This window comes from Thunnus albacares, chromosome 7, assembly GCF_914725855.1.
Source record: "Thunnus albacares chromosome 7, fThuAlb1.1, whole genome shotgun sequence".
NCBI classification, from domain to species: Eukaryota; Metazoa; Chordata; class Actinopteri; order Scombriformes; family Scombridae; genus Thunnus; species Thunnus albacares.
The window spans coordinates 9,765,667-9,791,495 of NC_058112.1; the positions used below are offsets into that span (position 1 = coordinate 9,765,667).

At 41.4% G+C, this 25,829-nt stretch overlaps 2 protein-coding genes across 2 annotated transcripts; one reads left to right on the forward strand and one right to left on the reverse strand.

Moving 5' to 3' along the window:
• Positions 1 to 806: 806 nt before the first annotated feature.
• On the reverse strand, positions 807 to 5,321 carry agk (acylglycerol kinase). Its single transcript, XM_044355758.1, has 14 exons — positions 5,047 to 5,321; positions 4,916 to 4,955; positions 4,724 to 4,803; positions 4,563 to 4,638; positions 4,331 to 4,456; positions 4,086 to 4,180; positions 3,526 to 3,595; positions 3,249 to 3,328; positions 3,104 to 3,161; positions 2,426 to 2,573; positions 2,228 to 2,325; positions 2,059 to 2,129; positions 1,851 to 1,935; positions 807 to 1,310 (listed from the first exon to the last, which is right to left on the reverse strand). Exons 1-14 carry the CDS (start codon positions 5,154 to 5,156, stop codon positions 1,176 to 1,178), a joined length of 1,272 nt encoding a protein of 423 aa, XP_044211693.1. The 5' UTR covers positions 5,157 to 5,321; the 3' UTR covers positions 807 to 1,175.
• Positions 5,322 to 5,591: 270 nt separating this feature from the next.
• Positions 5,592 to 23,677, forward strand: nup205 (nucleoporin 205). The gene is made up of 42 exons (XM_044355744.1): positions 5,592 to 5,776; positions 6,995 to 7,137; positions 7,286 to 7,457; positions 7,698 to 7,842; positions 7,991 to 8,150; positions 8,704 to 8,932; positions 9,025 to 9,189; positions 9,317 to 9,492; positions 9,636 to 9,752; positions 10,046 to 10,183; positions 10,309 to 10,459; positions 10,825 to 11,030; positions 11,184 to 11,366; positions 11,615 to 11,665; positions 12,150 to 12,359; positions 12,485 to 12,722; positions 12,824 to 13,013; positions 13,193 to 13,313; positions 13,526 to 13,607; positions 13,698 to 13,862; positions 13,997 to 14,121; positions 14,279 to 14,393; positions 14,755 to 14,904; positions 15,247 to 15,321; positions 15,457 to 15,614; positions 15,741 to 15,821; positions 15,972 to 16,163; positions 16,425 to 16,626; positions 16,775 to 16,873; positions 17,096 to 17,244; positions 17,460 to 17,651; positions 17,792 to 17,913; positions 18,156 to 18,288; positions 20,629 to 20,755; positions 20,890 to 20,963; positions 21,110 to 21,238; positions 21,509 to 21,635; positions 21,881 to 22,053; positions 22,289 to 22,418; positions 22,600 to 22,728; positions 22,911 to 22,987; positions 23,124 to 23,677. Exons 1-42 carry the CDS (start codon positions 5,749 to 5,751, stop codon positions 23,274 to 23,276), a joined length of 5,982 nt encoding a protein of 1,993 aa, XP_044211679.1. The 5' UTR covers positions 5,592 to 5,748; the 3' UTR covers positions 23,277 to 23,677.
• The last annotated feature ends 2,152 nt before the right edge of the window (positions 23,678 to 25,829 follow it).

Below are 25,829 nucleotides of genomic sequence, written 5' to 3' on the forward strand. Positions count from 1 at the left end.
CAGTATTGCTGTAAATGTAGGCCAACAAGAATCTGCAGTACACAAATGCCAAACTAGGTTTCAGGTAATCCAGAAACAGTGTCACGTTTACATAGTTCATCCACCAGAGAGCACTGACAAATGACTTTCACACTATAAAAAGGTCCCACTTAGTATCTTAGTCATAATTTTAAAAAATAAGTAAAAATCTGATACCATATCGAGTTTATTTATGTTATGTGTTTACATAAAAAATACTATAAGCCAATATATCATCAGATAAACCTCCCCTAAAAGAAGTATTGGTATCGGCCTCAATAATCCAGTATCAATTGGGCTATAAAATATATACAGTCACATATTTCAGACCTGTGGTTCCCAACCTCTTTGGACCCTCTAGCTCACAAGATAAACTTGGGTTTATCTTGAGATGATTACTGATGAAGGAAAGAAGAAATATAATCTTAACCCAAAAGTAACTAGTTACTAAAGCTGTCAAATAAATGTAGTAAAGTAAAATGTACAAGTATCTCTCAAAAATGTACACAAATGTCATTTGTAACATTCCACCACTTGCATTATGCTATACCTCAGACTGCACCTTGTGTTTGGCGGCCAATGGCTGACAGTCCCTCCCTTCTCCATGACAACATGTCCATCATTCTGCCTGCTCCTTTCTCCTTGTGGATCATCTCAGACAGAACTACAGTCTCTTCTCATTTCCTAACACAGGCTTGACAGAGGCTTCAATGTCTACTTCACCCCCTCACATCCATGCCTGTACCCCTGTTCGGTAAGTGTCACACTGGTATGAAAACACTGTGTGATGAATTGGACGTACATCTTTTTATTGACCAAGTTGAAATGTGACGGCAATAGAAAGCCATTCAGTAAACATAAAGTCCTTTTGTAAGACAGTAGAAAAACAAAGCCTTGGTCCTTTTATATTCAACAGCATGTAATGTAATACTTTTCATAATTGTTAAAAATAAATAACTGAATGTTTAATCAGTGTTTACATGTAGTAAAACAGACATCAGCATTTCATGATTGTTTAAAACTGCTGGAAAATGGACACATCTGTTTTCAAAATGAGATCAGAGTATCTTGGCATCTGGTCCGTTGCTTTTGTGTTTCTATCAAGTCAGTTTTTGTCCTACTGTTTTTGTCTCCTTTCCGTTGTTATGTTTTTCTCCTCACTGCGTCTGTGAGAGGAGCTCCTCTCTGCGCTCTGTATTGATGAAGAAGCGTAGTTTCCGTGGCAACAGCCGTACCTCTACAGGCATGGCCTCGTATTCTTCGTTGTCGATGTTGTAGAAGCCACCGGTACCCTGAAGGGATGAGAGGGACACAAAGTTGAATGTCAAGACAAAATACACCAAGCTTCAGCATGTACTGACTAACATGAGCACAATCCAGAAATAGGTTTGATTTGCTTTGACGAGACAGTCAATTAGGACCAAGTCACTTAAAGGTGCAGTGTGTAGAATTTAGTGGCATCTAGCAGAATGGACTTGGCAGATTTGGAATATAATATTCACAAGTATGTTTTCATTAGTGTATAATCACCTGAAAATAAGAATTGTTGTGTTTTCGTTACCTTAGAATGAGCCCTTTATATCTACACAGGGAGCGGGTCCTCTTCCACAGAGGCCACCATGTTGCACCGCCATGTTTGTACAGTAGCCCAACGGACAAACCAAACACTGGCTCTAGAGAGGGCCTTTTGCATTTTTCGTGGCCACCCTAGGTTCTCTTACATGCTTGGAAGGGGAGGGGGAGGGGAGGGGTATTCAATTGGTTGCAATCTGCAACCTCACCACTAGATGCCACTAAATCCTACACACTGGTCCTTTAAAAGAACTTCTGACCTCTGGCAGATGCAGCTGGCAAGCACTGACTTCCAGTTTTGTGGAGTTTTTAGTGAATAAACTCGGGTCTTCTTCTTTTTTCTTTCTGTAATGAAAAACATTGACTTTGTTTTACTTTTGCATGAACACTTCGTATGAACTTCCATGTCATATGTATCACCTCAATAGAATTGATTGCAGTGCAGTAGACTAATGACAAACTACTGACCCAACAGTGATGAACTCGCCCACAGTGAAGTCGTCCGGCTCTGCACAGATCATCAGGGAGTCATTTATGCGCTGTAAGTTCAAATAAATAGGAAAAAAATTACATAAATTAGATTTTGAAGGAACAGTTAGGTATTTGGTGTCTTATTAAAATGCACTTTTAGACTGACCATCTCAACAGGGTTTTTGTTTTGCGTTTGAATAAACAGCTCTAATGTAGACAGCTGCTGCTCTTCCCACTTCTCTGGCTCTTCCACTTTTGGAGGCTCTGAATAAACACACAAACACACACAATAAAAACATGACTGTGGAACTCATAATCTTTAATTGTTAAGATTTGAGAATCGACACAATCATGTACACTATACCTTCAACAGGTGGGTACCAGTAGTTCTTCAGTCTGCGGCCAATGCGGTAGAGCAGGTTGGGCCTGAGGGGCTTCTGAGGGGGCAGGTCAAGGGGCCGAAGGCTGGGAGGCAGGTAGGTCATTGAGACTTCCCGGACCAAGGGCCACTCCTGAGAGATTTTACAACGGTACATCATTGTTGGTCATATGTTGAAGGTGAAATATTCTCCTACAATGTGCCATACTGGTGCAATATTATTTTCCTGGTTTTACAAGCTGTATCGGTTTTTATTGATGTCATTGGTCTTATTGTCTTTGTTTGTTTGTTTTTGTTGGTATGTATGTATGTACTGCATGTGAGTAAATATGCTTGGGAGATAAATGTTTTGTGATGCAGTAAAGCTGCATTACAGCCTGAGAAAAATTCCCCTGAGGGGACAATAAAGTGTATCTCATCTGATCTTATCTGTCAACACAGAATTATTACAGCCACAAGTGACAAGTAAACAGGAAGAATAATCTGATGACATCTACAATATTTTGTAGACTGCTGATTCAATGAGATAACAACATATTTTGCTAAAGCTGATGATAGCATACATTTTGTGTTGATCTTTATAAACTTGACCCCAAATTACACCCATATACATCAGATATTCAGTGACCCAAATAAGTTTAGATAAAAAAATATAACTCTTACCCGTAGAGTGCTAAACCAATGAGCTGCACTTGTTTTCAGTGGTCCAAGGTACCAATATCTATGTGGAAATATCAATGGAAATTTTATTTTGTATGGGGGATCATGTCATGGTTTATAATTTGAGGGACTAATTGTGTGATCTTACTTGCTGATTGTTGCAGCCACATCTCTAAAAGCACCCCAACGCAGTCCCGTCAGAGCAAAGACTGGCTGCTCTTTCTCCCCCTAGAAACACACATATAAACAAAATACGATTCTTTCATGATAATTTCACTGACATTTCAAATTACACATAGTGAATTCATTTCAAAGCAAATTTCTTTAATTATTTCTTAATTTATCCTGAAAACAAATACTGACATAAACAAACATCTGCATTCAAGACAAACACTAAGATAAGACAAACAGAACCAGTTTCTCACTTTGATTTGTAGCACATCCAGCGGCACCGTTTCTCCCTTCAGGATGGACAGTGTTGCTGATGTAATGTCTCTGGAAATTTTATGAAGTGGAAAGACAAGTTGAAGTTACTTATGAGGAAACCCCATATTGTATATTTACTCAGGGAGCAACATCCTATATTGGGCTACAGCTATTAAATTCACTGTTTTATCTTACAAATATTTCCTTGAGTCATCTATAAATTGTTTAGCTTATTAAAAGTCATAAAACTGTGAAAAATTCCCATCGTAGTTTTCCAGAGCTCAAGGTGACGTTTTTAAATGTTTGGATTTTTCTGACCAAGTCAAAAATCCAAAGATATTCGATTTACAATGATATAAATCAGCCAATTTTTCTGCTTGAAAAATGATTGGAAAACAATTATATGATTATCAAAATAGTTGGTGATTAATTTTCTAATGAACAGTTAAAAGAGTAAATTTCAGCTCTATTCAAATACAAAGTTTATCATCACATGTATAGGATTGCGTGATCAGAACAATCAGGATTTTTTTCAGAGTGATTTCGACGAGATACTCACTTGACCTTGTTGTCACTGAGGAGATGAAGACCTGGACTCAGGGAATTGTTAGATCCCAGTGGAATGAATCCAATTGGTATATTACTGAATGTGTCCTGTAGTCATAAAACGTCCATCAGTGAAATTGATCAATCTCTCCTCGTCTCATTTAGCAGCCAGTTAACCAAAAACTAAACTGTATAAAGGCAATAAATAGACGACGAGATCATGATAACGGATCAACACATATACTGTATAACACTTACTTCATCTGGCCTTCGCAGTAAACCGGTGATGACTTCCTGCAAGGTGCCATCCCCTCCGGCCACGATCAGCATGTCTGTCTGTTCCATAACATCCATCAGTTTTTTTGCCTGACCTTCATAATCAGTCTGTAGAGGAACAAACAATATAAACATTATGTCACATTGGGTGATCTCTACTGGAGAACCTAACAGCACTGATGTATTTAGTCTACGATCAAACAACAAATAATACCTTGACTATCGTAATCTCCACACCAGCCAGGTGTAAAATGGGAGCAGCATTCTTTTCAAACAGCTGGTTGGCTTTCCTGTGGGAGATTGAGACGGGGAGTTATTCTGAGGGGGACAAAACCCAAACTAAAGTGTCAGTTAAAGGGCTTTAAGTCTTCTTACCCACTACAAGCAGCAGGGTTCAAGATCACAGTGGCTTTCCTCAGCCGCTCCTGTGGCGCTATCTGTTGACGCCCATACTCCTAACAGAGATGATGATGATGAGATTTATAAACACTTGAGAAAGACTTTGGTTTATGTGATGCTGCTGGATGACAGATTATAGTTAATCATCAGTAATACGTGATGTCTTACCCTGGCCTCAAGACAAGCCTCTCTCCGCAGAACATTGTCACTAAAAACACACAAAATATAAGACACATGAACAGGCCTGTGTGCACTATCCAGACCGTGAAAACACTATAACTTAGATATAATTTACTCACCAGTGTTTACCGTACAGCCAATACCCGCCGTAAGACAGGACGCACGCAGCAAACGTGGACTTCTTCCAGTGATTCCGCAGAGTCCGAAACACTTTGACAACCCGCGCCATTGTTGATGATCAAATGCCCCCTAACCCACTTTAATGCGACACAACATTTACGCCAGCGGTGCTTTTTTTTAAGTCATGTACAATAGATTTTATTCTCAGCGGTCACCGCTCCGCAGCTGTCAAATCAACACGGTGTGGACATGTTGGTGTTACGTCAAAATAGTACGGGTCAAAATCAGGGCGGAACAAATATTTGTTCCACATGTGGTTCACTAATGTGTCACAGCGAAACACAAAAATTACTTTATCAAAGCTTCATAGAAAATAATATTTTAAAGAGAAGGGAATTTGTACGATAGCAAATAAAAATTAAATATACAAGAAGTCCACATAAATGACTTTTAGACTACTCTACTGGAGGACTACAATTCCCATCCGAGGGGTCCGAGGACCTTGCCTGAAGAGATTATACAGAATTGCAGCAGTGTTTAAAAAGATGTAGTTTACTTGTTTACTCAGTATACACATCAAATTAGAAGTGGAGATTTTTTGTTCAGCAAATGTGACCAAGCTATGCTTATGAAAACGTGATAGTTTTAAATTTCAGACCGGCACAACACCAGACGCTTCTGTCCGATTTTCAGAGTGTATCATGGCGGCGCAGATGGCGGTAAATTCGGGTATGAACCATATTTCTTTCATTAAGTAACTTAATTGCGTTCATTTCCAGCCACAGCTATTGAGTGCTGTTTTACATACATACATAATATAAATGTTCGTTTTTAAGTGTCACTTTAGTCGTGTGTCCAATGTTTAGACCACATGGTGAGAGATCACTCAAGGCTGCTAGGCTAACGTAGCCTAGCCTGCAGTTTAACGCCAGGTTAGGTTAGTTGGTTTAAACTTAAGTTAGTAGACAAACACGTTTACACCTAACTTGTTTTCACGTTAAAATCATGCTATACGGGGAAACGTGACTTTTCTGAAACTCTCCAACATTCGTTAAATGGGTCGGCAGACGAGTTTACTTTATTTGGAAACAAAACTGAAACGAACTGACTTGTTAGAAGAAATATTTTGCATGTGCGGCATGTTTGTTTTGTTGTGTCACGCCCAACTGCCCAACTTGAACTGACAGGTTCTTGTAAAAATTATTAAAGTCAGTGTTAAATTAGCCACCAGCTGAGCCTGCTGAACACCTGTCAGTGTCAGTTGTTTACTTGCTGCACAGATTTATTTGTACAGACCTTATTGTTGCTGCTTAATGGTAACGTTGGCTAGACAGTAATTATTAAGTGTAACTGAATAACAAACCTAAAACTATAATAACAAACATAAAAGGTAAAGAAATACTTACAATTATGTAATTTATTATTAAGACAAGTTAATTGGTACTTGTCCATTGCTGACAATCTCATGGCCACATGATTTATACATGAGGACCACATATGTACTGGTAATGAAATAGGTTCACAATGTCAACGATATGAAAAAGTAATTTCCCAAAATCAGTCCTGTCAGAGACAACTACTTTGGATTATAGAACAGGATTATTGACCAGAATCATCTTTATTGGCCAAGTATGTTTACACATACCAGGAATTTGGTGGCTCTCAATGTAATTACACACAACACAACTATCTTCACAATGATTGATCAATGATTATTAGCTTACATTTATTGCCAGAATTGAGTCCACTTATGAGGGCAGGATTCAGCAAATAGAACTTTACAGCTATGTTATGCACCATACTTTATATGGGATACACATGATGCACAAGGTAAGAGATGACAATGCCAAGTATGGTTTTAAGAAAGTAGCACAAGAGGAGTGCTAGAGATCAGTCGTGTGCATGTGTGATGAGATGAGACCTTTGAGAGCTTATGTATTCATGTAGGAGCCAGTCTGTGGGGGCCGCTGAAGGAGCTGTGGGAGACAGTGGACGGGGCTGTGTTGAGGAGGCAACCAGAGAGTGTCCACCTCCTCGACCTGCAGCTGAAGAAACACAAACCGCACTTTCTGTCACTCTTTAAGAACCCGGTGAGATGTTGCACATAATTGAATGTTAAATTTCCATTCTTCCTGTGTAGCCTGCAACAACCTTGGAGCAGATGGGACTAATGTTTTTGGCATACGCTGTGTCTGAGAGTTTAAAGTCAAGAACATCTGATCTTATCATAATTTTTAGCCTAAGAGTGCAGAGCAGAGAGAGAAGGTGCGTAAAGCCAGCACAGAAGGTATCGCCATCCAAGGTCAGCAGGGGTCACGTCTCCTTCCAGAGCAGCTTCTCTCAGAGGCCTTCATCCTCAGTGATCTGTTTGATATTGGAGAGCTGGCAGCTTTGGAACTTCTGTTGGCAGGTAAAGTGGACATAAGAAAAAGACATAACATACAAGTCTGGTAGTGTTGTCTTTCAAATTTATGAAGAAAATTATGCAGAAAATGTGGCGATGTATTTTGTTTAATAGATACAGCACTCCTTTGTATATAATTGCTATTTTGTTTTTGATTAGGAGGCGAAGCATTGCATGACTTTGAGAAGTACAGATGGCTGATAATTTCTCACAACTGACTCTCTGAATATCCTCATCTTTCTCCAGGTGAACACCAGCAGCCCCATTTTCCAGGTCTGACACGAGGACTAGTGGCTGTGCTCCTCTACTGGGATGGGAGGCTTTGTGTGGCCAACTCTCTGCGTACGCTAATCCAGTCACGCCATGGCAAGACCTTCACCCTGGATCTGAGGTAACAATGCTGTCTCCTCATGCTGCTTTTAATATTTACAATGACGGAAAGCTTAAAAGCTCCACACCAAAAGTATGTTATTTTCCTTTTTTATTTTACTCACATATAATTTCTGCTTACCTGTACTGTTGTTTGTTTTCTCACTTAGTGGAGAGCTGGTGGCTTTGACAACACGTTTTACAGATGAACTGATGAGCCAGGGTCTGACCAAACGCATCCTAACCTTGGTGTCAGAGATTAATGTGACTCGTGAGTTTGAACGGCTGCAGAAGGAGCGGGGCCTGGGCAATGAAAAGCACAGGAAGGAGGTGCGAGCAAATTTTTTGCATTAGTTTAACACAAACATAATCATCTTCCCATTATATTCATTATCAATCATACTGGACGACTGCAAAGCCAGTAGCTTTGTGGTTGTAACTGAATTAGAAACATCATGAGGTGGAGGAACATAAAGAGAGGAATATTGACAACATTTAACTAGGGCTGCAACTAATGATTATTTTCATTATTGATTAATCTGTCGATTATTTTCTTGATTTAAATCGATTGTTTGGTGTATAAAATGTCAGAAAATAGTGAAAAATCTCGATCACCGTTACCCAAAGCACAAGGGGGCTTCCTCAAATGTCTTCTTTTGTCCCATCCAACAGTCCACAACCCAAAGATATTCAGTTTACTATCATAGAAAACTAAATAAACTAGAAAATATTCACATTTGCGAAGCTGGAATCAGAGAATTTAGACATTGTTTTCTTAAAAAATGACACCAAATTGATTATCAAATGAGTTTGCGATTAATTCAATAGTCGGCAACTAATCGATTAACTGACTAATCTATATGTAACTTCCATTCTTCCTCAGGTTTCTGACCTCATCAAAGAATGCCGACAGGCCCTGGCAGACAGTCTGTTTTCATGGACCTGCCAATCACCTTTGACTGAAGATGACACTCTCGCTCTCATTGACCACCTGGAGACGGTGACAGCTCAAGCTGATGGCTCATTGGACAGTGTGAACATGGCTCTGGTCATGGCGCTGCTCTACTGCTTGGATGTCAGCTTCATAGAGCAGGGGACTGAAGATAGAGAAGGTGAAAACACCTGTTATGTCTTCAAGTTGAACTTTTATTGAAGTCACTTAAATCCACTAAAAACTAAGAACTTGTGTGTTGTGTTTCTCTAGATCTGCTGCAGGCGCTGCCCCTGCTGACAGAGAAGCAGTATGTGTCTGCAGTGCACAGTCGTCTGATGGATGTCAAACAGTGGAAGCTTCCGGGTCTGCAGGCTGTGTGTCGACTGGCCTGGGCTCTGTCTCTCAGGGTCCTTTCCCAACTACCACAGGGCTCAGGTAAGGCTCCTATTTCTTGGATGTGCGTTGAATATGTCATCTAACCATTTGAGGAAAACCTTTTTTGAAGAAATGTGAAAATATTAGCCATTTAAATGTAGCATGTTTCCATGTGTGTGCTGTGCAGCCCTGCATGAGTTCACTGAGGTCGACGAGAATCTGGCTGACCAGGCTCTACTGGGAGACGTCTTCTTATTTATGAAGGAAGGCATTCTGGGATGTGAGAGTTTTGCCCAGGAAGAGTTTTTCATCCGCCGCCTTCATTCACTCATCACCGACTTCCTTGCATTAATGCCAATGAAGGTGAGTGATGGTATTTACAATGTTTTTACCAAAGTAAAGGATGTATTTGTATGGCTATAATGTTGTAACGCCCCCTTGTCAGAATTTTCTTCCTACTTAAATATTTAATTTACATGTATGTGCTTTTTTTTATTTTTTTATAGGTGAAGCATCTACGTAACCGTGCGGATGAGGACGCCCGTCTGGTGCACATGTCCGTACAGATGGACAGTGAGATTCCAACGCCATTGCGCAAGGATTTAGAGCACCTCATGACCCTTGTCAGTCTTCTTTACACACACATATCTAACATCACCTTTTTGCATACATAATTAGTGAACTGATGATGTTACCTTCAAAGTGATATAGAGATTGGATGTACTAAATGCAGGAATAGAATAAGCTGCTTCTTCTTACTCTCACTACTTCTCTGAAAGGCATGTGGGGATGTGCAAGTGCAGTTAGTAGACATTTAAGAACAAAAAAAAAAAATATTTCTCAAAAATTTTGAGGAGTAAAAACTTAGGTTTAAGTTGTTAGTCACAATGTTGGTACCTTTTTTGTTTTTTTCCAGATCGGAGAGTTTTACAGTAAGGACCCATTTGGGTTGGAGCTGGGTCTGGAGTTCTGGTGTCCCACAGAGTCACTCCAACACACCTCCCTGCAGGGATCCTATCTGGGAATGGCACTGCAAAGGCCTCCACATAAACAGGTAGGAGCAGTGTTCTCCTTGTCCCAGCAAAAGTCTGACTGTGCTGACACAGAAAGTAGTTGTAAAGGGTATCAAAATGTTACTTAATGTTGATTTTTTTTTTCTTTCCTGTGCTTTGGCTGCAGGTGGTTTTGTCCAAGTTTGTGCGTCAGATGGGAGACCTTCTGCCCTCCACCCTCTATATCTCCTATCTCCGTATGTTAAAAGGTCTCGCCAACGGTCCTCAGTGTGCCCACTACTGCTTCAGCCTGCTTAAAACCAATGGAGCCACACACAGTAAGATCAGAGCGTTGCCCTAACTTTTTCTGGGATTGAAGAAAAATGTACATTTTTGCAGACTGATATCTGAAACCAATGAACGTTTGAATGTGCAGCTGGGAGTAATTGATTAGATTTGTGATAATCCTGGATGAGCATTTCTTCTATTATAGTTTCTACTATTTTTGTGGTTTTATTCAATAGTTACTATGAAAGGACTGAGGCACAGACTTCATATCAAATCCTAAGACTGTAGTTTCATGGTCAATGTGTCACTTTAATTTCAAATTTAGGTGATATGAACATCAGATTGAAAAAGCCTATTGCTTTAGTTTAATGTATATCCAAATAAATACCAACTAACTTGGTGCACATTTATGCAGGTGACAACATCCAGGGAGTATCAGGCAGCCCAGTGTCCTGGGAACACTTTTTTCACTCCCTTATGCTCTACCATGAGAACTTGCGAAGAGATCTTCCAAATCCAGATGCAGCACAATACCGCCACCCACCACTTAGAGGCATCACCCAACGAGAGCTGGAAGGACTCACATCATTTTTGCAGTTACTCACTGCCATCATTACATGGGTATGTCACAAAGATATGTGTTTTTGTCTCCATATTACTTTTATGTTGATGTTTTCCACACTTCTAGGAAAAGTTATTTATATTCAGGTGGCTGAGACTGTTTTAGGAAATTCTTAATCTAACTGTTGATGTGCTGTGTGTGTGTTTTTCCAGAGTGAAAATGCTCGACTGGCATTGTGCGAGCATCCCCAGTGGACCCCAGTCGTAGTGATGTTGGGGTTGCTACAGTGCAGCGTTCCGCCCGTCCTGAAGGCTGAGCTTCTGCTCTGCCTGGCAGCCTTTGGGAAGTCACCAGAGATCGCTGCGTCTCTCTGGCAGTCACTAGAGTACACACAGGTTGGCCTTTTAGCATTTGTCATATGAATAACGGACTTCTCTAAAATGCTGAGGATCTAGTCTGAAGTTGTATATGTGTATATGTGTATAAATGGAGTGCTGAAAAGAAACTAATTATCAACCCTTCTCTCATCCTTGTCTAAAACATTTGATTCTTACCGTTGTGAGAGTTTTGCATCGTGTGCTGTTAGACATATTTTTGCGGCAGATTTTCTAAAGTTTTGTAACTCCATGTTCTTTTATCACAGATCCTTCAGACGGTGCGAGCCCCGGGACAGAGGCAGGCAGCTGGAATTGAGGTGAGTATTTTTTTTGTCTTGAGTGAATATGATGCTGGATTCTCACCACTCAACTCAGTCTGAAAGGCAGTTTTTCACTCTCAACTTAAAGAAAGGCAAAAAAGAAGGTTCATTGTGGTCTAAAAAATTAGACCACATGGGACTGCCAAGATCATTTTTAATTTGTTTTGCAAAAAGACAACATTTGACTGATGTCCTAAATTAAAATGAATATAAGAAAAATTCAAGATTCAAATGTGTTGTAATAGAATATAATGCAGACAAGAAGTGTGTGAGTTGATGTCTTTTAAATGTTATGTTGTGGTAAAATTAGCACTTTGTAATTGGGTCTCTGATGCTGAGCCGCATCATAGATGATTTATTTTGTTTTATGTGATGGTTCTCATCATCAATAAAAATCCACTGAAACCTGTCATATAATGCGATATAAAGGAGGCCGCACACTCAGCTGGCAAACGTTCTGACTTGTTTTCTGGGCTCTCAGGTGGAGCTGAATGAGATCGAGTCGAGCTGCGAGGAGTACCCTCTGACACGAGGCTTCTGTCATTTGATCAGCACGTTGGTGGAGAGCAGTCTGCCTGTTAATTTGGGTGCAGGGCTACGTGTGCCGGGCTTTCAACCCTACCTGAACTTCTTGCGTGACTCTGTGTTCCTCGCCTTCCCCACGAGAGCGTATCGTCGTCCGGCTGAGAAGGTAAAGTGCAGTGTAGCGCTCTCCCGGTGCCTTCACGAGGTGACGACATGTAACTGAACTGCAATATGCATGTATGCTCTTTTGACCTTCACATATATCTGTTCTTTTCTTTTCCTTTCTCTCAGTGGGAGGTAGCTGACTCCGCCCTGGAAGTGTTCCACAAGCTACTTCGAGACTATGAGCCGCAGCCGTCAGACTTTGTCCAGGAGATGGTGGAGCTGCAGGGAGAGCAGGTCCAGGCCCACAAGCCCCCCGGGCACAGCATCATGTTCCATCTGCTCAATGACTCGCCCATGCTGGCGCTCTGCCTCAGCCTGCTGGAGGAGGGTGTGCGCCAGCTGGACACTTATGCGCCCTTCCCTGGTGAGAGAACATACGCAGCTGCTGTCAGAGAAAGAGGGCTAGATTGCTTGTGGGTGTAGTTGTTTATTCTGACGATATGCTACATTACTTCTCCCCTACAGGTAAGAAGCACTTGGAGTCGGCGGTGATGCACTGCCTGTGCCTACTGGACTTGGCTCTGCAGAAGGAGGTGGTGTTCATGGATCTCCTCAGAGAGAGCCAGGCCTCCCTGCTGGTTTCACCACTAGAACAGCTCCTACAGGGTGTCAGTCCTCAAACCCGCAGGGCTGATCACATCGTCAATATTGCTAGGTAAGAGCATCCAGGTGGTGCTACAAGCTGTGATATTGACCCTGTGGTTGTGATTTTTTACTAGTTAGTAAAGTTTTAAATGTCAGATCTCACCAGGAGGCATTGTACGTCATGTATCAAGTAATTATACTCCTTAAAAGGCAGAATGAGTGTAACTAAGTTATGTTTTCCCTTGGCAGGTATCTGTATCACAGCAGCTCCAACCCAGAGGCTGCCTTCCAGAGTGCCAAGATCCTGCGTCGTATCGCCAACTACCCCAACATTCAGATTAGACTGGTGGGAGATTTCACACATGACCAGGTACAAGTCTGAAGCCTACAGGATATTTTACAAAATGATAACCAGTAAAAAAAAAAACATATTGTACAGTAGTTTTATTTATTATTATTTACATATTTTACTTATCATTCCACTTTTGATATAGACCTTTCAATGCGGATAAAATTAGAATTAAACTTATTCTTACTTTTGATGTTTTTGAAGTTAAGAGCTTTTTTGTCTCCGTCCCTCAGACTGTAAGTGACAAGCTGATGGCAGGCTTCGTGGAGTGTCTGGACAACGAAGAGGCAGAGGAAGGAACAGAGAAAGGAGATGGTGAGAGACACGTTCCTCATCAAGTCTTATTGATGTCTTATTGTTATTAAAACTATCACACTAGAACCCACCTTCTTCTTAAATTTCCAGACTCAGACCCACAAAAGAAGGTGGCAAGAATACGACACGAAACCCAGATCCATATCTTGAACCTTCTCATCACCTCTTTGGAGCTGAAGACGCCCAATCTGGCTCTGTATCTCCTGGGCTACGAAGTCAAGAAGCCCGTGTCCTCAACCAACCTCCAGGACCCAGGTTAGACCACAACCACAGCCTCTCACATGCTGATTCTGGTAGCTGTTGTGATTTTAGCATCATTTTGGGGGGGTTTCAGGTAGCAGAGAGACCATAGGGTTATCACTTAGTTGACCTCATGATGTTTGTTACAGGTGTGTTGGGATGTCCACGGAGCTGCCTGCACGCCATCCTGAGTCTGCTGCAGAGAGGCACTGAGAAGCGATCAGGACCTGTACTCACACAGCAGGCCCCACATCTCGCTGAGCTCTGCTACCAGGTCTGCTTCATTCTCTACTCTGAATGCCCAGATATGAAACACTTTGACATGTAGATCAGTCTCAGTAGCATCTTTATTTTTGCATTTTAGGCCTTGTTGTATGAATATGTAATTGGAACTAGTGTGTGCTCTGTATGATGATTCATCTCGCTTTCAGGTGATCTACCAGCTGTGTGCCTGCTCAGACACATCTGGACCCACCATGCGCTATTTGAGGACCAGCCAGGACTTCCTGTTCTCTCACCTGCAGCACTTACCCTTCATCCTGCCCAGTGAGTACAGGGTCACTCTTGATCCCTTTGGTCCTAAAATATGGAATAACAAGAGCAGAAATAACTGGTTTCCTGGCTTAAGGAAATAATGAATGGAAAATGTGTGTCCTTGAAATCTAAATATAAAACACAAAGCCAGGAAATGGCATAAATAATGATTTAATTTTACAAAGCTACAGTACCATTTAAAAATTTGGACACTTTCTCATGCAAGGGAATGAAAAAGCGTGTACAAACTTTTGTCCTTGTTGACTGGATGTATGTCACTGTTGAAATGTGAATGTATAAATTGTTGAAAATACAATAACAGTAAATGATCTTTTCCTCTCATGTCCTTGATTCTATTTTCTGCTCCCCTCAGGTAACCAGATTGCTGCCCTCTCACAGATGTCTTGGCTCATGAAAACGGCTGCAATCGAGCTGAGGGTGACCTCGCTGAACCGCCAGCGTTCACATACACAACGCCTCGTCAGCCTTCTGCTGGATGACCAGCCACACACTCAGCATACAGGTATGGGATGTGTTACCACGGGTGTTTGTCTTCTAAGGGGAGAGGAGTTTGATTCTCCAAATATAAGGCATTAATAGTTACTCTTTTCAGTGGATGAGTATGTAATATTTCCTTTGTTGAAATTATTTCATGGTCTTTTTAATGACAATTGGCATTTTATTTTTCACGTGTATTGGTTTTACAGAAATTTGTATGAGATGTTACTCTTAATAGTAATTTAAAAGAACTTTAAAAGTCATTTGTCAAAGTCTGCCAACATCCTTACATGCACACTCAAACTCACAATCACCACGATTGCACAACAAAGCTACTCAATGCATTAACCTAACCTTTTCTTCTTAGCTGATGGGGAATCAGGAATGGAGGAAGAGACCAGATCAGTCAGTGGTTTCCTCCACTTTGACACAGTTTCTAAAGGTTTGTTAATCCTTTTGTACACATTTCAGTTGAATATTACAAACTAAATACAGCCTGGTTATTAAGGACCTTGTTTCTTTAGATTTATACCACATTTGTTTTGACTCTCATCAAGTCCTTGTTTAATGCCATCAGTGCGCAGGAAGTTGCTGAGTGTGCTGGATGCCATCGAGTTCAGTCAGGATATGCCTGAGCTGCTGCAGCTGGACTTCTTCGAGCGCACTCAGATAGAGCAGGTGATCTCCAACTGCGAACATGTCAACGAGCAAGGACACACTGTGTGCAATGTTAAGGTGAGTTTGTAGGTCGAACATGTGATCTCCTCATTCTCTATTGTATTGTTTCATGTTTTTTGTTAGTGTTCGATCTGCCGCTGATCCGTAGTCTGATGTCATATTACGTTTTAATTTTCCTCACAGTTGCTCCATAGAGTGCTGGTTGCTGAGGTGAATGCGCTGCAAGGAATGGCAGCCATTGGACAGAGACCCCTGTTAATGGAGGTGAGTGAGATCAAAATAATGGGACTTATTTTGTGTGTTGTAACTTGAGCAACACGTTTTTTTTTTATGTGTGGGCCAGGAATAACCAAAGAGGAGCCAACATGCAATTTTTTTTTTTATTGTTGTCTCATGGTGGGTGTATTCTCCTAGGAGGTGAATTCGATCCTGCAGCAGGTGGTGGAACGTAACCGCGTTCGTCGGAGTCTGAGTGCAAAGCGACATGCGCTGCAGTCCTGGAGGAGCCTGGTGGAGACGCTTCTGACTGCCTGCCCTGCTGATCTCATACCTGCTGATGACAGACAGCTCATCATCAGAGACCTGCTGCTAGACCTGCACGATAAGGTCAGTGAGGATGTTTGTCACATGGAGGTTGGAATTATTGCATTTTCACTGTTTTTTTTGGATGAAGTTGTTTATGGAAAAACTACCCCATAGTCATAATAGGAAACATCATTAAGGATGTAATGGCTTTTATTCAGCATTCATTACATTACAAAACATGACAAATCGCTGGTGAGTTTCTGCAAGAGTTGACACTGCTAATACCTAAAATCTATTGGTTGCTTTAACAACTAAATGTTAATGTTACCATGTGTTGTCTAGGTATTATCTGAGGATGCAGCAGGAGAACTGATGCCCATTGTTGCTGGAGCAGTCTTCACTCTGACCGCCCACCTCAGCCAATCAGTGCTGTCTGAGCAGCAGCAAGGGGTGGGATTAGAAGCATCCTCTGGCTTTGCCTCCATCGCCAATTCCGCCCTACACCTGATCCTCCGCAAGCTGCTGGACTTCATCCTTTGTACTGGTTAGTGATAACTCAGAAAGTCATATTTTCACATGGGATACAGAACACATGTTTTATCCATGTCTGACCATTCAGGCTACACTATTGGTCACAGGTTAGTTAGGATAAATATTGGTGCGATTTATAATATTGTCCTTTGCACCTAAAGGAGGTGGATACCAGCGTCTGCGTGCTCACCTGTATGGCTCCCTGCTGTACTACCTTCAAATCGCCCAGAAACCTGACGAACCAGACACTCTACAGACAGGTACCACACAGAAACCTTAAAAGACAAAGTATGGCAAATACGCAGAGTTTATTTAAATTTCAACTGTGTTGTAATTTATATTCGGTGGTATTTTCTCTCATAAGTTGTCAGACCGCTGTAGGACATATTTTACATGAGTCCACTCGTGTTATTTCAAAGGGACACTGTCCAGATTTTGTCTTCTGAGAAAATCTTTCTCTCTCTCTTTTTCCGTCCCTCCAGCTGGGAAGGCAATGTGGGAGCGTCTCACAGCTCCTGAAGATGGTTTCTCCAAGCTGCAGAGAGAGAACCTCGCCATCATCGAGAGCTACGGCAAGGCTCTCATGGAGGTGGTGTGCAGGGATGCCTGCGACGGCCATGAAATTAGCAGGGTAAGAGCCAAACCACACAGTCCTTAGCACAGTCTCCCACTAACATGAAGTTAACATGTTGTCACTGGAAAATACATACAAGGCTTAATACATATGAGAGAATTCAGTCTAAATAGCTGAGACAAACACTGCTCTATTTTACTGACTACCTGGCAAGAGTCTTTCTACACCCTTTGCCTACTTTGACATCATTTTCTCATCTCCCTGTCCGTCAGATGCTAGCCCTGGCAGTGCTGGACCGAATCCTGTCCATAGACCGTCAGAATCAGTGGCTGGTGTACGTCTGCAACAGTGGCTACCTGCGGTCATTAGTGGAGAGCCTGAGACAGGATGACACCGCCCTGCAGAGCCTGCTCACACCTCAGCCGCCCCTCCTCAAACCACTCTACATCTACGAGAGCAAGATGGTGAGAAGACGTGAACTGCTGCTCACTTTAAGGACTCTTTAAAATACTAACTCCAAAATCCCCATAAGACCAGTAGTCTCTGTCTAAAGCCTCTGTGAGTACAGGATTATGAAGGAACAAGCTCTGCTGTGTGTTTTCAGGCTCTGCTGACTCGTGTGGCTAAGACGGGCCAGGGAGCCGTGGAGCTGCTGCGCTGTGGCCTGGTGGCACAGCTGATAGAGTGTCAGGTGTTCGACATGGTGCCTGACAGCGATGCACACAGGTATGGGTGTGGAAAGGGAAGGAGAAAGCATCTGTACATTTCTTACACTCAGACCTGACTTCTCAATTGATTGGTGTAAAGAATGAACTATATGTTGTGATGATAATTCCTCACTAAAGCAACACAATTAGAAGCAGATAGAAAAGTATGGACATTTTGAACAAGTTGATCAGCATCTTGTTCCTCAAGGAGAATTTCAAATATCCATTTTCACTTCATTCCTGTACCCTCGTGGTCTACAGGGTGATGAGGGACCCATCTGGCTTCATCCCCAGCCCTATGGACCGCTACAGGCAGATTCTTTTACCAACCCTGAGGCTCTTTCAGGTGATCCTGACCTCTACCACTATGAATCACCAGCAGGGGGCAGCACAGGTAAGCACAGATACTGTATCACAGTTCTTCTCTGGATATTTTTTTTGTTAACTCTGCTGTGAAAATCATAAAAGTCAGTATGTTATTAATGAGTCCATTACACCATTAAGTGCAGTTTTGGCTTCTTCTAGCTTAGTTTCCACTTGCTGAGGTTGATGATGCAGGTGAAGCAGGACTTGGTCTTATGCTATCCTTACACCAAGTGACTTTTTAAATGATTTCACTGTTGCAGACAAATTTCCATTGTTGGAATAAAATCATGAGAGTTTTGCTAGAGTTGTGGTGAGCTTCCGTCATCTCGATTGTTTGGTGTAGGGTGGCCATAAAACTCATTAGCAGCTGTCTTAAGTCAGTCTTTTTCTCATCTTGACGTTCCGATAAAATCAAACATTTTTGATATTATCGTAAGTCTTTAGTCTTGGCTGATGCAAGTAGTGAAGTTCGATGATGTGAACAGTGTCAACAACCAGGTGCGCTCTCTCCAGCACCAAACAGGAAGCAGTAAATCAAGTAGTTACTGTGGCAGCCTAAAAAACACATGATAGACAGTGATTTAACAGTGGCATGAGACCGTGTTTACTTCAGCGTTAATTCACCAAGCAGCACTTATTTTAGTGAAAAATCTTTAATTTTTGAAACAGTTCATTTCTCATTCCCACCGTCTTCTCCCACTTAAATAGTGCACCTAACCAATAGAGGCAAGTTGAGGCGACAAAATCCAAAATGTAAAGTTTGTAAGCAAATACAGTTTATTTTTAAGGATTATATTGATGCTGAATTGACGACTGTCGTCATATGACGCCTTTTATCTTGTGTTTCTAGAGTTATTGTTTTTGAGGACACGTTATTGTTAATATGTCATATTTCTTGAGTTTGGAATAATATTTTCCAAACTGCAAATATGTATATATGTTAACATTTTGTCACCAGGTAACTGCTTAAGTATGATAAGGTTGTCTGACATTGACTGCTGTTAGTTATTGGATTGATCAGTGTTTTACAGCCTAATGCTATGTGTTTATATTGATTACTGATGGTGGCTGATCAGGCTAATTATCAGTTAATTGTACTCAGATTCTAACAGCAGTATGCAGTAAATGGTTGCCCTTTGTGTGCGTGTTTTTAAACTAGTTTCCTAATTAAACATGATGTGCTTGACGGTGTTATTAATGACTCCTAATGAAACTTGAAAGCTCAGCATTCTCGTTGTCCTTTAGCTTCCCTTTTTTATAAGTCATATTTACATTTATGCATCCAGAAAAGGTAGTTTTGCAAGTTGATGTGTCTGCAGTGTATTTACAGGCCAGTTGGAGAAGTTAAAAACGTGACTTTCTGCCTTTGTATTATTACTCAGGCTGCTGCTGCTTCTACTGTATTTCATGCAGTTTACAGGGTTTCCAAACAGAAATGCTCCAACATCCTGCAGTTGAAAGTGCTCCAGATAGTTAATGCTTGAAGATGGTTTCTGTGGGCAGCTGCATAAACTGCGTAGCTTTTTTAATGTTGTAAAAATACAATCATAGGACGACTTTTCAAAATTTAAATTTGTTGTTAAATGAAAATGAGTTGATAACAGGAACATTCAACATGTAGTGTCTGTTGTTTCTCTTCACAGTTGTTCAGTTACAACCAAATGCATTAACTAATGTACATTATCTTCTTGGCTGGTTTTTCGGAACAAACCACTGCACACACAAGGGCACCAAAAGCTGCTTTAGTTTCTGCTCCATTGTTCAACAGTTTTTCTTCTTGTTGTCCTCGGGTCAAATTTGACCCGTTTTCAAATGTTTTTATATCAGAAATATGGATTTCTTTCAACTAATTGCCTAAAAATCACATGGATGGTTCCATACCACGCACACTTTGCAAGTAAAAGTAATGATCACAACATTCATTGAACTTGGGGTGTTTTATTAAAATTTACAGCAACTGTGAACATTTGTCCTCCCGAGTCAAAATTGACCCGGGAGGACAAAAGTTGCATGTTCGACGGGAAGACAACAGGAGGGTTTATTTCCACCAGGAGCAGGATGGGAAATAATCTCAAAAGGAATCTAGTTGTAGTCTTGCAAATAGTGACCCTGCAAGATCCTTTTTGCAAAAGCTTATAGTCTGTGACTGAAAACTCAGTGACTTATGACACATTGTCTTTCGATGTGAGAGTGTGTCAAACTTTATTCTTTTAAAAGTATTTTCAAAGTCTTGTAGTGTATAGTAGGCATTAGCATATCTTGGACAACTTGAATTTGCATTGCATTTTCTATGTATGTTTTTTTAACTGTAAACTTACATTCTAACTATCGTATAACCCTGTCTCTCTGTGTGTGTGTGTGTGTGTAGGTCCTTCAGTGGCTGATAGTCCATGCAGACACCATTCAGTCCCTGTTGCGCTGTCAGGAGCTCAGTAAGGGAGCTCTGCAGGAGCTCTCTTTGCTTACTGGCATCATTAGTAAGACAGCTCTGCCAGGTATAAAAATAACCAATCACATCAACCGGAAAGTGACTCTTTTTATTCACTTTGCTATCTACCCTCTGCAAACCACATATTCACATGTCTGAAATGAGTCAGCGATGTTGATCATGTGCCGCTTTGTTTCTCAGGTGCCCTTGAGATGGGCGGGGAGGTGAACAGTGCTGCTCTTATGGAGTTCCAGGGTCACATCAACAGATTCCAGGTTAGATTGCTGCTGTTTTCATCACATAGAATATATACATATGAGTTTTTTTTGTCTTTTGGATGATCTTGCTTACAACTTTTTTTCATCCATTCTCCTGCCAGCTTTCCTATCCCTGCTAATATGTGTTCTTTTGTTTTTTTTAGCGTCTATGTCTGTCCCTGCTAGGTCGTCTGGCAGGGAGTGAGCGGGAGAGGTTGCTAAAGCAGGCTGAGATTGCTGCACCCGGAGACTCAGCAGAGCAACGAGAGGAGATGGAGGTGGCCATGCAACAGGTTTGAGGAAACGCGTTCTTTTAAATGGAGTAATAAGAGATACATGGGTGAGGGGGGGGTAATGACGGCTTGGTTTCCTTGAAGTTTATTCTCAGTAACTTCCCTTTAAGCATTAAGAAGTCATCAAGTATACCTTTCAGGTATCCCAGCAGTACAAACAACAGTGGGAAGATGGCGTTGAAACATGTGTGGAGTCTTATCTCCACATTCATGATTATTCATCAGTTCTCCAAAGTCGGTGACCTGAGCAGTGTTGTCCTCTGTCCCCAGGTGTGTGCTAACATCATGGAGTACTGCCAAACGTTGCTGCTGCAGAGCTCAACCCAGGCCCAGTTCAGCATCTGCCTCTTCAGCCCGTCTGGCAGTGAGCCAGCTGGCAGGGATGGAGGCCGTGCAGGTCAGTAATATTCTGCCCGTAGCCAAGAAGAGGGAAAGGGAATCAAACTTGTCAATGTACATAAACTAAATTGTCTACTTTTTTATGGTAGTAGTTTCCATCATTTGTAAATTCAATCCTTTTCAGTGTCTGAAATCTGATATGTCAATTTAGAAAACCAGAATCTCATGAGGCCCTTTAGCTTATTCACTTTCCACATGTATGAGACTGAACCCTGTGGCTCTTTTTTTTTTTTTTTTTTTTAGATCTCTTATCCACCCTGCCGTCGATGGCTTACTCCCGGGCCCCCAGTCTGGGCCTGGTCCTATACCTGCTGAAGAACAGCGCTGCTGATTTCTTCCGGTTCCACCAGAGTCACAGACAGAGCCTGGGCAAGCTGCAGAGCCTGGATCAGCTGCCTCCTGAGGAGCTCAAGGAGGTAATGATCGACCATCACACTAATTCACTTAGTCTCACACTCACCACACTGCTGTACACACTGAACAAACTCAATTGGAGATATTTGTTACCTTAGATACGCTTACTGTTTCTATTTATTTGCAGATTTTACAAGTTAGATGACGAAGAAAAAAAAATCCATGCTTTATTTTAAGCACCTTATTGGCTCCAATATGCTTTGTCCTCAGTTCTAACCACAGACATCTTCTCTGTAGTTGTGCCAAGGCTTGGTGTCAGGCCCAGGAGGGGTGGAGAAAATCTCATCAGTCCAGAGGAGCTTGCTGGCCAAGAGACGACTGGTCCAGCTGATCAACAACAGAGCCAAGCTGCTGGCCCTGTGCTCCTGTATCCTTCAGCACAGTTGTAGTCAAACGACAAACACTGTTAGACTAAATGATATTAATTTTAACCCGTTTTCAGCATAACAGAATTAAAACTCAACTCGCACCTTGTCCCTCACTAGTTTGTCTTATGGAGTTCTCTGAAATGAGCTGCTGTGAAACACCTTGACCTGCCTCTTCTTCAGATGTTATCGAGACCTGTTTATTTGTGTTGTGGCGCCACCTGGAGTACTACCTGTTGCACTGTACCCCCACTGACCCCAAGGACTCCCTGTTGCCTGGAGCCAGTTTATATAGATCACGCCTCACAGACGGTGAGACATGTTGTTTGAGATAAATGTACATTTGAGCCAGAGTTGAAAAGAAATGAATGAGACCTGACAAAGCCAGCAGTTAACCTGCACAACTATCCTTTCTGTTCCCTGGATGTGGATTTGAGTGAATTCAGCTTGATTGTAATCATGTTTATTTATATTTATATATTTATTTTCTTCAGACTCATTTGGTGGTTTGCAGTCGAGTGCAAGTCGTGGACTCGGTCTGTCCCGAGTCAGTCAGCAAGACCTAGACCTGGTAAGAAATGGCTGTAAACCGGCAACTAGCTGCATGAGCATGTTGCACACTTTATTGCTTTGACAATAAATATGATACATGTAAACAGTATTCCTGATCCTTCTTTTTTTTGTCTCCTCTTCGTATGTGCGTGCAGCTGAAGAGCGACATGGCCGCAGGTTTCGGGGAGGCTCTGCAGAGGAAGCTGTTGGAGGTGGAAGGCTTGTACAGCCAAGTCCGCTCCAGGTACACCTTCATCCAGGCTCTGGTCCGCAGGATCCGTGGTCTGCTGCGACAACCCAAAAGTTGAGACAGACACATGCAAAGACTGGCTAACACCCCAATTCCCTCTTTCTTATAAAATCAAAACCTCTGCCACGCGTAAAGACGAGCAACACCTCGAAACTTTCTAAGGACTCCCGACTTTTTGTCAGTTTGCTTTTTCTGACATCACTCCTTTTTACTCTTCCACTTGTTCTCTTGAGTATTACGTTAACGCCATCACAACATGTGGTGCATTCTTTATGACCAATCCAAATTATGCTGACTAACGCCGTACAAGGAGCGTTCCTCACAGAAATGAGGAAATGTAACTTGCAGAACACTTATGGATTTTTTGTAGTGAAGAGGAATTTGATATTCTTGTTTGGTCTGATTTCTTTTTTTTTTCTTTTTTTCTTTCGTGAAAATAAATGTTTTCTAAATCTGTTACATACTTGTCTCATTCATACATAACACACTAAATAAGTATCAGAAAATATAACAATTTTAATTTGTTGGTGATGACAAACTGGAGTCACAGCATGCTGACCTTTAGTTGGGTGAGTGAACACGGTGTGTATGAATAGAAAAATCCTTCCTGTTTACAATTAGTCTTTGTTCCATTATGACATTACTCTTTGATGGTATTTTTGTTTTTCAGACTAGCTATAGGCATCATATTTAAGGGTGTCATTTATCACCTAGGTCTCCAGAGTTTCAACCACTTCTGACAAATGGCAGCTACTAACTTTGTCTATTTTTACATGCATGTCTGGGGTGACTCATAGTGAAAATGGTCGTATCAGGAGAAGCAAAACGAGGAACCAAAAAAAGACTTTGTGAAAGTAGCGTCAACAAAGTGACGAGAAGTGTTTTAACTTGCTTTGATGGAAACTGTTAAAATAACATTACGAAACAAGCTAGATCCACATAAATAATGTTTAATCTTGTTTTACACTTTATAAGACTGTAAAGTGCGTAGATTCTCAAAACTTTGGGGAGGGGATGAAAAGACACAAAAATCTGGGTATACATTCAGATCTTACAGACAGGAAAGTTTTGTGCTTTTGCTTCTTTTTTTATTTTAATACTTAGTTATGAGGGTTGAGACTCGGGTGAGCACCAGCATCGATCACAGGGGGAATGCTGTGAATGAACACACTCACTGCAGAAAATATAGGCACATTTCCCACCCCCCCACCCCCCCCAACAGTCCGTCCAGCACTACGACTGGTCGCTGTCACACTGGAGAACCAGAGGTGACAAGTTAAACAAGTTAGTGGAAAAACCTCTCCGAAAAACCTTCCGCACTTCATAGCTGACAGTGAGGGAACAAATTTTGTGCTACTTTTGAACAGATCATGCTTGTCATACTCTATAAATTACTTTAAATAATAAAATTACTTACAGCATTTACAATTCTTGCACCAGCTTGCTATATTTTCTGTGATTGTGCTGCATTTGCATCTAAATAGAAAACCTTGCCACACAAAGACACTGATGATCCCTGCACATCTCTCCAAATGAATTGTGGTCCATGCCTTGTCTGACCTTTAGTCAGGCAAGGCATTTACCATCATCCATCAGTTATTATATCACATAAGAATACACAGGATTGCAATCTGCCATTTTAATACAAACAGCACTGTGCGGGCCAAAGGATTTATTACCTGGTAAAGATTTGACTAATGTTTTTACCAATGTAGCTATACCACCAATTTTACACATAAAGGTCAAGGACAGTACTGTTCAACCAGTGAAAACATTGTATAATGTCTTCTGCATCTCTGCTGGGAACCTTAAGACTTGAGAACATCCCGGTGATGTCACAGTGATGTCATCCAGGTTATCTTGAGTTAGGATGAGACTTCAAATATTTGATACAAAACCTGTGTTATAAAGTGGGGGTGTGAGGTTTGATACAGGATTTTACAAGCAGGAAAGGTCTTATGAAAGAAGCTATTGAGTTGCATTATGGGATTTGTTGGACCCAATGGACCAAATGGATCCTCAATTGTATTTCCAGGGAATTTACTGCATCAGGATATATATTGGTATTGTGATATAAAATAACATATATACCGCCAGAGGGGATTTATCCCTACAGGCCATTATGAAGCTGGTAATTTAGGCTCAACCTACTCTACTGTCAGCTGGCTGTGTGAAGATAAAACTAGTTGATTTGCAAATTAGTTCCTTTAGCGTAACAGAAAACGCGCTCTCTAGTACAGCTACTACCACTTGCAAGCAGGCAGACAGATCAGCCAACATACATCCACGTTGAGGGACAAGAGGATGTACATTCAACCACATGCTCTTTTTGGCAGTTCGGGAGCCCTCTTCTCAAGCAAAGAAATGAGGAAATACTGTAAATACTTTATATCATACTTAGCAGGGTTTGAATCTGATTTTTTGTGCATAAAAACACAATTCTTCCTTTTTGTAAAGAAAAAAAAACATTTATACTGTACAGTTACACAGAGCTGAGTTACAGCACCAGCAGACTTATTTTAGTCCCTCCTTTTGCTTTGATTCACATCCTGCTTTAGGGCACTCTGTAAGTCTGTGGTAGTGCACTGGCTCAAGTGGAGTTGACACAGAA